Raw genomic sequence first — 15,050 nt, 5'->3', positions numbered from 1 at the left:
CTAAAGGTCTCTCGTCGCTACAAGGCTCCTTGGCACTATCTGGGAGCTACAGACGAAGAATATGCTGATTAAACATGCCTTCATTAAAGCGATTACATGCACAAGGGGGTTCAATTTCCCACGGGCAGCCAGATAACGATGAGGGGGAAGAAGTATAAAAAGGCTTTTGGAGCAGGGATGGGATTTCGGTTCATGGAGGAGAGGAGGGGGTGAACGAGGGATTGACGACGGCTGCTTGTTAGCGTTAATCTAAGTGACCCACACACTCTTTAAGGACTAACAGTCTTCTGACTTAATATGCTGCTGTGTGAGCTGTCCTCTGCTCGCGGGGACAGCCAGCTCTTTTGCCCCGACGAACACCCCTACCTGACTCACCACACCTACAGGCCGCTTCCAGTTCACCGAGCTTCCAGAGTGGAAGACCTTGCCAAAGACGCAGGAGCGACGTTACTTCTGGTTCATTAAATAAAGCCGGGCAGTGCTTTAGTGCCTGAACAAGCTGCGGAGGTTGTGGTGGGAGGCGAGATGCAAAGAAGGGAATTAAAGTCGTGATGAAGGCCAAACGAGCATCAGCAGCTTTCAGGCGTTCCTCAGTTGTGTCCTTTTCTGACTAAAGTTTTGTTTATGAAGTGAGTGAAGGACAAACAAGGTTTTATTTGATGAATGAGTATTCACAGAAGCCAAATCAATTATTTGAGCAATTACAGACAACCCTACTTTTATGTGTCCAAATCACTATTTTGATTGAACTTAATGATTTTGCAATTGACCTCACTCTGTGGTTGAACCAGCTCGGTCAGCAGTCCTGGCTGGTTCCACATCATTGAATTCTCAGTAAAAAACTACATTTGGGAAGCATGATTCATAACTGAAAGAGACCAGATGTGTTGTTGACATTTAGACTTTCTGATAAATGACACACTTGTAAAGTACAATGTGACATATTCAATTATTTCCTATCATGTATGCTAATGTGGACTTCTACCTCACACAGCCAGCAGTCATCATGTGATGTGCTAACAGCCAATGAGAACAGAAAAGTGTCTTTATGTGGCTCCGCCACAGGCGCCGTCAGTACCACCGGAGGTGTTTGCACCGATACGCTTCTCTGCCGCTTTCATGTTTCTCATGTTTCTGCTGCTACTTTTGTTCTTTATTGCCCTACTGTCGACCTGAATCACACCGGCGCTCAAAGGAAGTGACAGAATTGCATGTATGAGGTGTTTGAACTGTGCGCCTGTGAACTCTGGTGCAGAGCCGCATGAAATGATGTGCATGCGAGCAAGAAATTGTTCAGAGCCTCAGAGCCAATTAAGGGTCTCAAGTAGGAAAGTCTCACGTAAATAACAATATACATATATATACATATATATATACATATATACTGTATATACATATATATATATATATATATATATATATATATATATATATATATAGTAGAGTTTAATTTCTGCACATTTAGCAACGATAAGCAAAAAAACACTTGGATATCTTCCTCACTCAATCTGATTTAGGGTTCGAAATTCTCAGTTACATATTGAGACAAAAATAGAAGAGCTGTCTGACAATATATTAATCTTATGAAATATTTCTAAGAATCTTCCTCCTATTCATGATCTAATCTAACAAACTACATGCGATAAGCGGTCATAGCTTTGTGATTATAACCTTTGGTGAAGTGGATGAGGTCACTCTGAAACTGGAACTGACCACTGGGTGATACTTCACTCTGTTTCCCTGACACTACTTCTGTTTCTCTGTTTCCCCTGATGTTTCTCCTCACTCACACCGGCACATCGGACCGCTGATTCAGTGGGAGGAGCTCGGCTCAAACTGACCGCCGTGTAACAGCTGGCCAAACTGCAACGCCTGATTCCAACACACTGAGGGAGTGCACAGGATGCGGTTGATGTTGCTTCAGATAACCTAAAGAATTGTCCTAATCCCGTCGATGTCACAGATAAACGCAGCAGGTCTGGTGAGGGCTGACCGGTACACCTGATTTCTCACTTCAGGTAAGGTGAGTATTGGTGCAAAATGTGATTGAAAAGGTTCAAAGGTCAACCTGGTCTTATTACATTAAGGAAACCCAATTTAAAAAGAAGAGTTTAACCTGTTTAACCTCATATTCAATATTGAATTAGACTGTTACAGGCCAGGTATCCATCACATACACATTAAAGTACTGCTCAGCCTGTGAACACACTTGTATAATCTCTGAATCAGAGCAGAATAACCCAGGTGATGTCATCAGGGTTGTTTTTCATCATCTATGTACAAATTGAGTTTGTTAGAAGTTCATTTGGAAGGCACGGGGGGGTCTAAAGAGAGATGCTGTTATATTAAATATGGGAAAAGTAGGATCCTGTGTTTCTTGAACTTGACTTGTAAAAGTCTGAATATCTCTTAATCCACCGTTTGTGCGTCCCCTAAACTTATACTGCAATATCAAAATGCTGGGGTGCCCCTTCACAGCCCAGACTACAGACAATAACTCAATAGAAGAAACCGTAAAATGTTCGTTAAATTCCACGACAGCAATCACACCGTGAGTCCAAAAATCAAGAGATCACCTCATTTACCCCACATGTCCTCGCTGACATCTCTCGTGTCAAGTGTGCACTTTACAGCAGACTGTGAAAATAATATAGTTACGATTTGACTGTTTTACCCACAGTGCAATTTTGTGATACTCCCATTATCTTCAAACTGTTCAATGTTACATGTGAAGTGAGAAAATAATGACTTTACTATTCCATTAATTTAATTTCGAAACAACTAAGAATAGCCTCATCTTATCTAAAGTTAATGTATTCGAAAAAAATATGCTTTAAAAGGTGCTCGATAAAAAAGGTAAGGTGCTGCCATGATGACAAAAACACAGAAACACACATACGTGACCTGAGGATAGGTGGCAAGTCGAACTAGACGATAAGAACGTGCGTGGGCGCATTGCCCTCTGGGAAGTGATTCAGAGGTCATTACCATACAGAGAAGACAAAGACGTCTTTCTATCAAACAGGTGTTCAGTCCAGGGGACATGTCTTTACTCTAACACAGCCTACCTTAGTCATTTGTTTACGCTCCCTTGATTCCTATTCAGTGCAGTGCACTTAATATAAACAGTGAAGAGAAGAAATACCCACTGGCTCGAGTCCGCTCCAATCACTATACTTCTAAATGTTTAATGACAGCAACAACTACTGTACTGCTACAATATTAATTAGAAGTACTGTTTAAGGTGAGCAACGCTGAACTCGTTGTATTAGTAGCCTATTAACTGTTTCCATCGCTGAGCAGTAGGCTACACTATAAGGCCTTTTTAAACTCTTTAAATGTTGTTGTTTTTTATTACATGAGTTCTGTCTGATAGCCTGAGCATATGCCTTCCTTTGCCAGTCAGACATTATCCTTCATGCATTTTTGAAGACAACACGCCCAACAGTTTACGACACCTACCCGTCCTCTCCCTGCCTGCAGGGTGAAGGCAGGCAGCACTGCGCGTCCTCCGCCTCCCACGTCCCGGAGCGCTGGACCCGCGCCAACATGGGATTGGCTTCCCGCTCCTGTCAGGGAGGAACTGGTGCGCCAGGATACCCAAATATGGACTGTCAGATATCAGCCTGGACCGCATATGACTCAGCACCGGACTATATATCCGTACCGCTGGGGTTTGTTGTTTAGAGTGAAAGGCAAAGCGGTGGTTGGGAGTGTGTTTTATGTGCCCCAATAGGTCCAGTTGAATAAGGCTCCCTGTGTATGTGTGTGGCTTTGAGCTGTGAGACACGTTCAGACCGACTTGTTCATAAACAGTAAGGAGTGTGGATGTGCCCTTGCATCTATTTTATGCGCGTTCACCTGGGTTGAGTCCCCCCCCCCACGCCGGACAGACCTCGTCTGTTTACGGTCCTTGATCCTGGCAACGACGTCAGCAAGTGTGTCTGACTTCCCGGAGGCGGGGACCACAGAGGAAACAACCAATCAGCAGGCTGGCTGGAGCGCATGAGGAGCCGGATGATATAAGAACAGCGGAGCGCGACGGCCGCTTGTCATTACAGAGGAAACAGACGAAAAGCTCAGTTTGAGAGCAGAAAAGACTCCGACACGCGCGTGGAATCAAAACATCCGAATTAGTCACTGGACTCCGCTTTGAATTCAACTAAAGGCACAAATCGACGACTTGGTACAGTACAGTTCCACTATTTTGGAAGTTTTGCTTTGTTTTTGATAGCTTTGGTCTTCAGTATAATAATACAGCGGGACTTTGTGCTGGAGATTGAATCAATTGGGACACTAAAGCCTCGGTGTCCACGCAGCATCTTTGCAGCGCACTCTTGTATTTGACTTGTATTTTGAAATATGTCCACAATAATGGAACAGCCTTTTTATGACGACTCGTTTCTCTCTGCTTATGGCCATCCAGGCGCAGCCCTGCCAGACTACAAGCTGCTTAAGCAGAATATGAACTTGAACTTCCCCGATTCATATCGGCACTCTAACTTCAAGCCACAGCACCTGCGCGCCGATAGCGATTTCTATTCGGCCGGGACGGCGGACGTGGGCTCACTGAAGCTCGCCTCTCCGGAACTGGAGCGACTGATCATCCAGAACAGCAACGGGGTCATCACTACAACGCCTACGCCTGCCCAGTACCTCTACAACCGCGGGATCACAGAGGAGCAGGAAGGCTTCGCTGACGGTTTCGTTAAAGCGCTGGACGACCTGCACAAGATGAACCAGATGGCTCCTCCGAACGTGTCCATCGGCGGCATTGCCTGTGGCGTCGCTGGCGGGGTCGTCTGCTCGGGTCCAGCCACCGTGTTCGGCTCATCCATGCAGCAAGACGCGCTCGAGTACACCACCCTGAGCAGCTGCAACACGAACCCCGGTCTGTCATCCGCGGCCAGCTATCCCTCCACCACCATCAGCTACCTGCCGCACCACCAGTACCACCAGCATCCCCAGGCCATTGCGCACGGATCTCACCACTTCCAGCACTCCCTGGCCGGCGCGGGCATCCACTCGCAGCGGTACGGCGGGTTGAAAGAGGAGCCTCAGACGGTTCCAGACATGCTAAGCAGCGACGGGTCTCCCCCGATGTCCCCCATCGATATGGAGAACCAGGACCGCATGAAAACGGAGCGCAAGCGGCTGAGGAACCGGCTCGCAGCCTCAAAGTGTCGGAGGCGCAAATTGGAGCGCATCTCGCGTCTGGAGGACAAGGTGAAAGTGCTGAAAACGGACAACGCCGGACTGTCAGACACGGCGTCCGTGCTGCGGGAGCAGGTGGCCCAACTCAAACAGAAAGTCATGACGCACGTGAGCAGTGGCTGCCAGCTCATGTTGGCGCCCAAAGTGAAGTCTTATTGAGGAAACCATGCACTTTAAAAAAAACACTGGACACGAACTGCACTGACAACACAATGAACATTGACTTTATACATTGTCTGTCCGGGAGAACTGGACCAATGTGGTTTCTGCTGAAAGAGGCGCAGCAGGAACCACACAAGACTAAAACACTTAGGGCATTTTTGAATAAGTTTTTAAAAGTGTCGTCTTGGCTTTGCCTGTTTACATTTTACTTTAATTGCGATCTGTGATACATTCTTCTGTAAGTTATTCGTGTTCGTCAGGCTGAGCCTGATGAGCCTGTGTTTTTTACTTGTACAGTATATATTTAAGTAAATGAAATTATGAAACTAAGACATACGTGTTGTTTCTTATTGAGGTTATTTAAAACCGTCACATCTTAGGGTGATTACGGTAATTCTCGTTAGCGTGACCACAATGTTTTCGATCTGTTGTCAGCAGTTAAGTTTTGCTCGACGTTAGACGTCCCAGCGTAGGATTGTTTCACAATTGACGTACATACGTCAGTCCATATATGGTCACTTTTGCTGTCAAACGTCACACAATGAAAAGGTTTCCGGGAACTCCCTCCTACATTACCCGTCAGAAGCACTGCGCTCTCCCCTTGGCACCAGTGTGCGTGCGTGCGTAAATGAAGAGGCTTATTTCTGTTAAGGGAGTTTCCCCCTGCTTTCAATTTCCCAAAACAAGTCCGAGAACACCAGCTCAGAGAAAAATGGTTGATAAGTTCCAGACAAGCGGAACAGACTAAGAGTTTGAAATTACAAGAACTGGCGTCAACAAAAGCAGTTAGAAATACATGTTGGGACAGTAGAGGTCACCAATTACATGCAGCGTTCACACAGGAATTACCCAATAAATAAAACTACCCAAAATCAGGTTTATTTCATGTGAATGATGCAATCTAATGCGTTTAAGACGCGAGGCGGACCGGGTGTCTTCCAATGTTACTGCCTCAGAAGTACAGAAAACAAAGCGTCATTATTCTCCAGTGAGAATGTGGAGCTGTGACAGTCACGCAGGTCTGTTTACGCACATCCAACAATCCAATCTTTCCCAATCAGCTACAGCGCCATTTGGCAATGTCAGGTTGTTGAGCTGAGTCAAACTCAAACTCCAACATTAACCAACACTTCACCGCCTCGTGACGTACTCAGATCCTCAGCCAGGCACAGGGCCCGGGGCTGCTACACCAACTTAATCCCAAACATGTCTGTTAACATAATTCTTCCAAGTTGTTAAATCACGAACTGGTCGAGAAGACTCAGGAAGAACTACGGCACCCTCTAGAGGGCACACGTGGAACGACGTTCACATTGACAACACACTTAAGTCACAATTTATCCACTGTTTTTAATAAAGATGGTAGCAAATCATTCAGTTTACAGCAAGGAAAAATATTAACTTTTTTTTCTGAAAATGGAACAAAACAATATTTTCAGTGCTTGAGACTACGAGGTCGCCCCACCGATCGTACACTGGACGTACAAAGATAAAGACTCGCAACAAAAGATTTATCTAACAAGTTTGGACATTTTGTCAGGTTTAATACATTAGATTGGACGCCATTAGATACTGCTTCACAGGAACACCTCGTCTGAAGGCAAGTGCTGCGGTCAGGAAGTCAGCTAGAACACCTTCACTGCTTGGAGAAGAAGGCTTTGCTCTTTTGGATGTCGGGGATGATGGTGTCGCTGCCAGGTTTCCAGCCAGCAGGGCACACTGTGTGGGGAGGCAGTGGGAACAAAGTTCAGCACAATGTGTAGGGGACGGGGAACTCTACAAACCTGAGGACAAAGTACACGTGTGACGACGACCCCCCCCCCCCCCCCCCCTTTTCTAACTATTTTACATGCCAGCTGTGACATACAAAGTATCTAAAATTACACAAAAAACAATCTACGTGGCCGATTAAAGTGTGAATAAAAGAGGGAACAAAACAACACAGCATTTGCATGTAGTAAGAGAGGGTTTTATGAACTGAAGCCAAAGCAACAAACTGCCGCATCGACGGGGATTCCACTCACCCTCTCCATGTTTGTCAGTGTGCTTGAAGGCCTGGACCAGGCGCAGAGTCTCGTCCACAGAGCGACCCACGGGCAAGTCGTTGATCGTGATCTGCCTCAAGATGCCCTTGTCGTCAATCACAAACAGACCCCTGACGGGCACAAATGAAGGTTTAAGTATTTCCACAACAGACAGGTAACTGGAGCCATATTATTTATTTATTTATATATACATATACATACATACATACACACTCTTCAAAGCCAAGCTACATTGCAGAACGCAGGGTTATTATTGCCCCCAGTTTATTACTAGCTGGGGGCGTGCCAACCACCATCTGACATCAAGCTGCCACTGCACCACTACTGGCCTGTCACTTAAAATCAAAGGCAGTTTTTTTTTTTTTTTCTGACCTGTATGCAACGCCGTCGTCCTCCTTCAGCACGCCATAGTCTCTGGAGATGGTCTTGGTGAGGTCTGCCACAAGGGGGATCTTCATGTCACCCAGACCTCCCTGCTTCCTTGGTGTGTTGATCCTGTGGGGAATAAATACGATAGAAATGGCAAATCAGAAACCCCTTTATAGGCCATCAACCCAACAAGACAGTATTACTCTCACTTCTGATGTACTATACTTAGAGCACGTCAAAATCTAACTCGCATCAACAACCGTTGCAGAGACCGTTACCTCCGGACTTATCAAGGCGGTGCAGAGCAGCACAGCGACAGGAGATAAACTGCTGCTTCAGATCTGATAAAAACAGTTTCTCTGAGCAGAGTCAGAATACATACAATGATCTTAGTCATTTAATGGTATTAGTATTGACCCCATATTTGTGTTTCCTTACATAGTTCCTAGTGCACACTAATCTTAAAGTAGGCCACGGTCAGAAATAGTTAACACAAACCACAGCTTTGCCTCAAAGGAATGCTTGTGTTTCTTTGTGTTAATGTTTAGTATGATATTTGTGGAAAGACAGGCGTTGCTGTTGATCTGTTGTGACAAGAATAAAATACTTTCACAGTTCACCTGTGAAAATAACTGAAACAAAGGCAAAGAAATCTTTTGTGAAAGCCGCTCTGCTTACTCTACTCGCTGACACATGCCGGCTGCATGGATGATGTCGTTTACACTGCATACAATGAGGATTACGGTGAAACTCTTTTTCTCACCAGGCCAAGTGGCTGAAGTGAGAGTCTACGGAGCAGCCGATCACCTCACAGCCGATACTGCGGAATTCCTCCACCCTGTCGCTGAAAGCCACGATCTCGGTGGGACACACGAATGTGAAGTCCAGCGGGTAGAAGAAGAAGACCACATACTTCCCTGAAGAGCACAGGAGGAGATATAACCCGTATTAGATATGAAACAAAATGTAACAATGAAAGTGTAAATAACACCAAGTTACCTTTGTAGTCCGACAGCTGGACGTCCTTAAACTGTCCGTCCACTACAGCTGTGGCTTTGAAGCTTGGGGCAGGATGGCCAATCTTAGCATTTCCAGAGGACATGGTGACAAATGACTGGAGGGAGACACAAGCACACAGCGTTACCAGACAATTACTGCATCTCATAGACATGCTCAGATGACATCACCACTTAATAGAACTCCTGCCTGAGGCTTACAGACAGACGGGTTTCACAGCCCAGAGGCTTGTTCAGTTAGAGAAACAGTGTGAAGTCACGTGCAAGTCATGTTCCGAGGGAAACAACAGCCGATTAAGAAGCTTACGTAACCATGCTACGTAAAAAAATGAAATCAATCGAGGATAAACGTTTACATCTCGTAGACGTGATTTATAAAAAGGTGTAGGTGCGATTGTTTTTTAAAGTCAAGCTTTGATCTTTGCAATTATATTAAAGAAATGCAGGATGTAATTAGTTTACACACTAAACCCAGTATTGATCCAACCAGGCCTTCAACGCAGCCACGAGGTGGTTATCATTTTAAATAGCTACAGTTTGACGTTACAATGAACAATGTGTGCATATAAAGACAGCCCTCGTTAGGAGTCCAAACCAGACAAAAGCCAACTATCCTTCGTCACCTCACAGACACGATAGTAGTGAACGCTGGTCAAAGTTCAGCGCTGCAGGTCAAAGACTTACAATCTAAACTCGTGTTTTCAGAGCAAGAAATGCACTTTGAACAAAGCGAGGAGGCGCATCGAGGCGTCTCTCTCCTGCGGCACCGGGACAAAGAAAGAGACAGAAACAGGCCCACGCACTTAAAGAAGGAGGCGAGCGACTGACCCGCACCGCCTGGCTAGCTCAACATTAGCTCGATGTAGTGAACCGGGTTTCTTCGTCGCCTCTCTGTTCCGGGTCGAGCAGTCGTGCTGCTCCGGGGACGAGCCGAGCAGACGCGACGTGAACACCTGACAGTTCAGAGACGAACAAACTCACCTGTCTTTACGTGACGCCGAGGAGAAGTTAGCAGAGCGGAGGTCTGCTGCTGGCAGGGGGAGCGCTCTCAGGGAAGGGACGGGTTAGTGCAAGGAGGGGGCGGGGCCACTTTTGAGTTCTCTTCTTCTTCTGGTTTTACGGCGGTTGGAATCCATCTTCTTGGTGCATTACCGCCACCTTCTGCTCCGGAGTGTGGCTCAGACAATAAACTTACACTCTTTACCCCAAAACAAAACAACAACAGTTTTGAGTTCCCGGAAGTGAATGTATTTTATTTCAAAGTCAAGGTTGAGAGCAGAGCGTATATTCAGTGTTACTCTGAGGGCAGGTGAACCAAATCACTTGATTAGAAAGATATTAATTAATTGCAAACGTCCAATGGGGGAAACTGTATTAACTTATATGCTGTAAGACTTTTGAAGTAGGCATGCTTTACTTGAATACTTCCATGTTGTTCTACTTACTACTTTAGCTCCTCAACATTTTAGAGGGAAATACTTTTTTAACGCAACAGAAAATATTTTCTGTACATTTTACACACACACTCAAACCATTTTTCTCACCCTAAGATCCATTTAAAAGCTGTTCTAGAGCTTTTGCCCATGTCGCATGGTCCTCATCTGTATATTTAGTTTCTTCTGTTGACAATATACTTTTTATGATTCAATGAATTCTCATCTATGCTGACATAAGACTTGACAGACACATGTTTTGTTGTATTAAAAAAATACATGTTGTTTTACTTTGTCTCATCGCCACACATCATGAACACATTTATGAGGTCAGTCAATAGTTTTATTGACAAATGACAATGAAAAGTGAAACATAATACAGTTAATGATAAATGATGACTCATCATGCAGACCAGAATGAACACAAGAAAACTTCTCTGATCCCCTTAAAGAACACGTCGCAACAGCCCACCGTCTCACTGCTGGTCTCCTCAACCTCTGAAGAGCCATAAAGACGCATGATGTTAGTGGGAACAAAACTATAAACACAAGGAGACTGTGAGGGCTTTAGACATGTGACTAACCAGGCTGGATGTGTGCTGCTTTATCCTCATCATCCTCGGGCTTTACAGAGACATTTTCTGGATCAGTAAACACTGTTTCCTCATGACGAGTATTGGCCTCGAATGCAGCATTGCAAAGTTTAGAACTGTGGACGATGTTCTCCTGTGAGGAAGGCCGCTGAGGGACGTTTGGCTCAGCCTCCTTCATGTCAACCGTCAGGTTTTCAATGTTCATGTTTTGGCTGCTGTCTCCACAGAGATGAACGGATGCTCCAGCACTTTCAGGGGAATTATTCGCTCCTTTTTGTTCACCAGCAGCATCTTTTTTAAGAGGTCCACAAAGTGCCGCAGCTCCTTCCTCTCTGCCTTGTTTCTAAAAAGTATTGTCATCTGGAACAACAATAAATTTAAGTTAAAACATGTCTAATAATGTCTTGCATCTTGCATCAATTATAATAATTGATACGTACATCAAAAGAGACCACCTACCTCCTCCATGGCATCCAGAGAACGGTAGTGAAAACATCTGGTGTCTCTGAAATGATGCCCCGGCTTTCTGGCAAACTCTTCAGGAGACTACAAAGAAATTGTGTTTAAGTTACATAATTCATCTTTAGTGACAAACAGACAGACAGACAGACAGACAGACAGACATACCTTAAGTCTCCAGGTCTTCTGGTTATTGCTGCTCTGAATGCAAAAGAAGTGAGAGGTTGTTTGTCCACAGTGCATCAGATAATCGGGTGGCTGATCCAACATGTCCACAGTGAATTTCATCTGATCATATTCGTGGTCCCCGGGAAAAAGCGGGAAGCCCACAGCAAGTTCTGCAGCCACCAGACCGAGAGACCACATGTCTATTGACTCCGAGAAGAGCTGACCCAGAATGACCTCCGGAGCCCTGAGCAAAGAGATAAAGGAAAATTCTAAACTTCACGAATAAGATGTAAAACCTCACCTCTGTGTTACATATAAACCACAGACTTCTCCGGTTGGCCTCTGGACTGGAGTCACAAGATCACAGCATCTGTGCCATATGTTTTCTGTACTAACCTGTACCACAGAGTCTGCACACATATCCCTGGAGGAGCATCGGACACGAAGCGAGCCAGGCCAAAGTCAATGAGCTTGACTTGCAGCGGCTGCTGCCTGCGGTCTACGACCATTATGTTGTCAGGCTTTAAATCAGCATGCATGATTTCGAGGGCCTTGAGGTGGAGCAGAGCTGTGGTCAGCTGAAGAAACACACAAATATTTAGGTTCATTAGGTCAGAACGATATACATTATTAAGTATGGATTTTCCACAAAATTATACTTCTGAAAAAAGTAAAAATTCCACATACCTGATGTATAACTGGGCGTATCTCACATAAGGACAGAGCATAACGTCTCTGCTCCATGTATTCAGTCAGACTCAGGTCTAGGAGCTCAAACTCCAGACACACAAGCCCTCCATGGACGAACGAGCCATACCATCTCACCAGATTACATTTGTCTGGATCCAGAGTCTGCAGCTGTTGGAGAATTTTAATCTGTATAAAATATGAAAAGTTAGATTTTTACTGTTTACACCCGAAAGACAAACTACATAATAAATGTGAAAGATGGAATTGCTAAATATTTCAACATGCACATCCAGCTTCAGTTTTGATAAATAGACAGTTTGTGTTCGACCTCTTCCAGTGCTTGCTTGGTGAAAAGGGGCATGTCTTTAGTTATTTTGATGGCCACCCTCTTATCGGTTATAATGTGCGCACACTTGGCCACTTTCCCAAAGGTGCCCTCCCCGAGAAAGGCCTGCACCTCGTAGCAGGAAGCCAGCAGGGTTCCCTCGTGTATCGGGAAGTAGTCTGTGGAGGAGGAGAGCAAAGATGAGGAGATGAAACAACATTACACGTTGTCTGTTTATACATCTGCATAAGACCAAGACACACATGGAGGGTTTCCAGGCTGCCACACTGCCAGCGCTGCACTGATTTCTAATGCAGGATAACGTTTTGGATTTGTTTTCATTTTTTTTGCCTGAATGCATTCCTGCATATATTAAGTTACATAGAATAAGTTACATCAAACCATTCGAGATGCTCATGCTTTTGGAGAAACATTACGATTTGTCTGTACTGGCAGAGAAATAAAAAAGCAAAGCTTTATTAAATTATTTCAGTTACTGTTCTTCGTTTCATTTTTTTTAAACACAGTGGATTAAATGTCTAAACATGTTTCAGCACACTTTTGTTCAAAATAAAGCACTAATCTTGTACAACAAGGAACAAAATATCAGTAGAGATAGTCAATTAATATAAACATTATTCCAACATTATTTGTATCAGACCATGTTATATGCATATTCATTTAGATGTTATCACATTGATCGTCTGAAAGATGTACTCAATTACAACAGTTAAGATCCAAAAAAGGATATTTATTCTATACTGATATTACTGGCTGATATTAATAAAAATAAAAAAACAGTGAAAAACTAAACTGTTTTCCAAACAATTCATTTTTTCCAATGAGAAAAATGTAGATCATCAATTGTTTAAAGGCACAATCATTATTTCAAAACCACATAAGTATATATTCACATTCACAGTTGAAGAGTTTTCAGTCGTTTACAGCTACAATATATCTGACTTTTCTTTCCCGCTCTCAGCTCACCTGACATGTCAGTCATTGCCATGAATCATTTTGAAGCAGACTTGACGCCATTATTGATATAAAAACTAAAAGAGCGACAGAAACGTGTCTCAGCCTCAGTGTCTCAGCGTGGATGTGAGTCGAAGGACTGATCTGTTCTGGACTCTGCTTTCCTCTCTATGATTCCATGACATCATTGTGTTCTATTCCCTTGTCAGTTCTGTCACAATCATTTTTTAAAAATTAATTTTTATTAAACTATATTCATCCCGGTAAGGGGGAAATTTGTCTCTGCATTTGACCCATCCCTGTATATAGGGAGCAGTGGGCTGCCCATGCTACATGTTCATCATTTATCAGCATATATTTGGACGGGCTGAGGACAAACAGAAGTAAGAAACAGGGAGAAAGTAGTCTCCTATAAGTACTTTTCTTAAAGCTACCATTAAGAGGTGCATTACTTAAGCATTTCCATTAAGAAATTAAACACAAAACTCAAACTTCCTCGAATTTCAATTTAAAAACAAAGTTTGCTACAATTTAACTATAACAGTGGAATAAATCAATAAGAATAATTTTATGTTAAGATGAAGTAAAACAGTCACAATGGCCACTTTTCTGCATCAAGTAGTTTTTTATACTTTTTTCTAAATGTACTTTTACTTCAGTAACATTTTCAAAACACCACTTTTACTTGTAGCTAATGAAATATTTTTACAGTGTTGAATTACAGTTTGACTACTTCTTCCGACACAAGATGATCTTCTTTTGAGTGTCTGGAACAGATTAAATAAAAATAGATTAAAATCAAAATCAAGACATTGTTTGGTCATGTAGACCTTATAACTGGTACTATGCAAGTAACTTACTGTAAAAAAAATAATATAGTAAGTAACTGGCAGCCATTGACAAGTAAGTTACTGTATTTTCTTTTTAGAGTAACATACCCGACAATTACTGCCAGTTACTTACTGTGTGTGTTCAGGTAGGTTTTCTACAGCGTGAGTTTGTCTGACACTGTCAGTAGCCTCAGTAGCCAGTAATCAGTTCAGTCTTTATGGTCAGAATAATATCAGAATCGGTTTATTGCCAAGTACAATTGCACATACGAGTAATTTGGCTTGGTCTCACATTGTCTTGGAGCAGCGTGGCAAAAATAGACACATCACACAGACACATCCATTTGTAAAACTGAATAAAACATGAATATCACTTGGAAATAGAAACACGCAATAGCAGTAAAACTGTGTATTAATTAACAAACGCAAAAAGTAACAAGCGATAATAAATAATGAATAAATCAGGTAAGCAATGAATATGTTCACCAGTATTTTCACTTATTCAGTCAGAGGTCAAAACAAGCTTGTGTGCTTGCCCACTAAAACAAATCAAAAGTCCGGATCCTGATGTGATGGTGGATCTGACCACACCGTAGTATGGAACATAACGTTTTATGCCAGTTAGTCCTTATGCAATGGTGACATGAAATGAAAATTGTATTTATGATGATAGAGTGAGGAGTGTACAGGGAAAAGGTTGACACCTACTCCTAAATTGAATTCAAATATCTGGTCAGTTCATACCTATATAGGTGACTTTTCAGTGGGACA

The 15,050-nt window shown here is 43.4% G+C and overlaps 2 protein-coding genes across 4 annotated transcripts; one reads left to right on the top strand and one right to left on the bottom strand.

The window, feature by feature from the left end:
- The first annotated feature begins 3,698 nt into the window (after positions 1-3,698).
- On the top strand, positions 3,699-7,125 carry LOC116392767 (transcription factor jun-B-like). Of its 2 annotated transcripts, XM_031864501.1 has the most exons (2): positions 3,699-4,186; positions 4,427-7,125. In XM_031864501.1, exon 2 carries the CDS (start codon positions 4,465-4,467, stop codon positions 5,371-5,373), a length of 909 nt encoding a protein of 302 aa, XP_031720361.1. In that variant the 5' UTR covers positions 3,699-4,186; positions 4,427-4,464; the 3' UTR covers positions 5,374-7,125. The 2 variants fall into 2 exon arrangements, with proteins under 2 accessions (XP_031720361.1, XP_031720360.1); XM_031864500.1 differs by having other exon boundaries at positions 3,700-7,123.
- Positions 6,707-9,885, bottom strand: prdx2 (peroxiredoxin 2). 2 transcript variants are annotated; one of them, XM_031864502.1, is made up of 6 exons: positions 9,788-9,885; positions 8,790-8,904; positions 8,554-8,707; positions 7,794-7,916; positions 7,401-7,531; positions 6,707-7,095 (listed from the first exon to the last, which is right to left on the bottom strand). In XM_031864502.1, the coding sequence occupies exons 2-6, from the start codon at positions 8,890-8,892 to the stop codon at positions 7,013-7,015; spliced, it is 594 nt and encodes a 197-aa protein (XP_031720362.1). In that variant the 5' UTR covers positions 8,893-8,904; positions 9,788-9,885; the 3' UTR covers positions 6,707-7,012. The 2 variants fall into 2 exon arrangements, with proteins under 2 accessions (XP_031720362.1, XP_031720363.1); XM_031864503.1 differs by lacking the exon at positions 9,788-9,885 and adding an exon at positions 9,491-9,576.
- Between the last annotated feature and the right edge of the window lie 5,165 nt (positions 9,886-15,050).

Source organism: Anarrhichthys ocellatus, unplaced genomic scaffold, assembly GCF_004355925.1.
Source record: "Anarrhichthys ocellatus isolate YVR2014 unplaced genomic scaffold, GSC_Weel_1.0 scaffold31, whole genome shotgun sequence".
In the NCBI taxonomy this organism is placed as follows: Eukaryota; Metazoa; Chordata; class Actinopteri; order Perciformes; family Anarhichadidae; genus Anarrhichthys; species Anarrhichthys ocellatus.
This window is presented reverse-complemented; position numbering and strand designations above follow the sequence as displayed.

Coding starts and splice junctions, on each gene's coding strand:
- prdx2 (XM_031864502.1), bottom strand. CDS start 8,892: ATGTCCTCTGGAAATGCTAAGATTGGCCATCCTGCCCCAAGCTTCAAA. Junction 7,917..8,553: donor CACTTCAGCCACTTGGCCTG/GTGAGAAAAAGA, acceptor TATTCCCCACAG/GATCAACACACCAAGGAAGC. Junction 7,096..7,400: donor CACTGACAAACATGGAGAGG/GTGAGTGGAATC, acceptor CTCCCCACACAG/TGTGCCCTGCTGGCTGGAAA.
- LOC116392767 (XM_031864500.1), top strand. CDS start 4,363: ATGTCCACAATAATGGAACAGCCTTTTTATGACGACTCGTTTCTCTCT.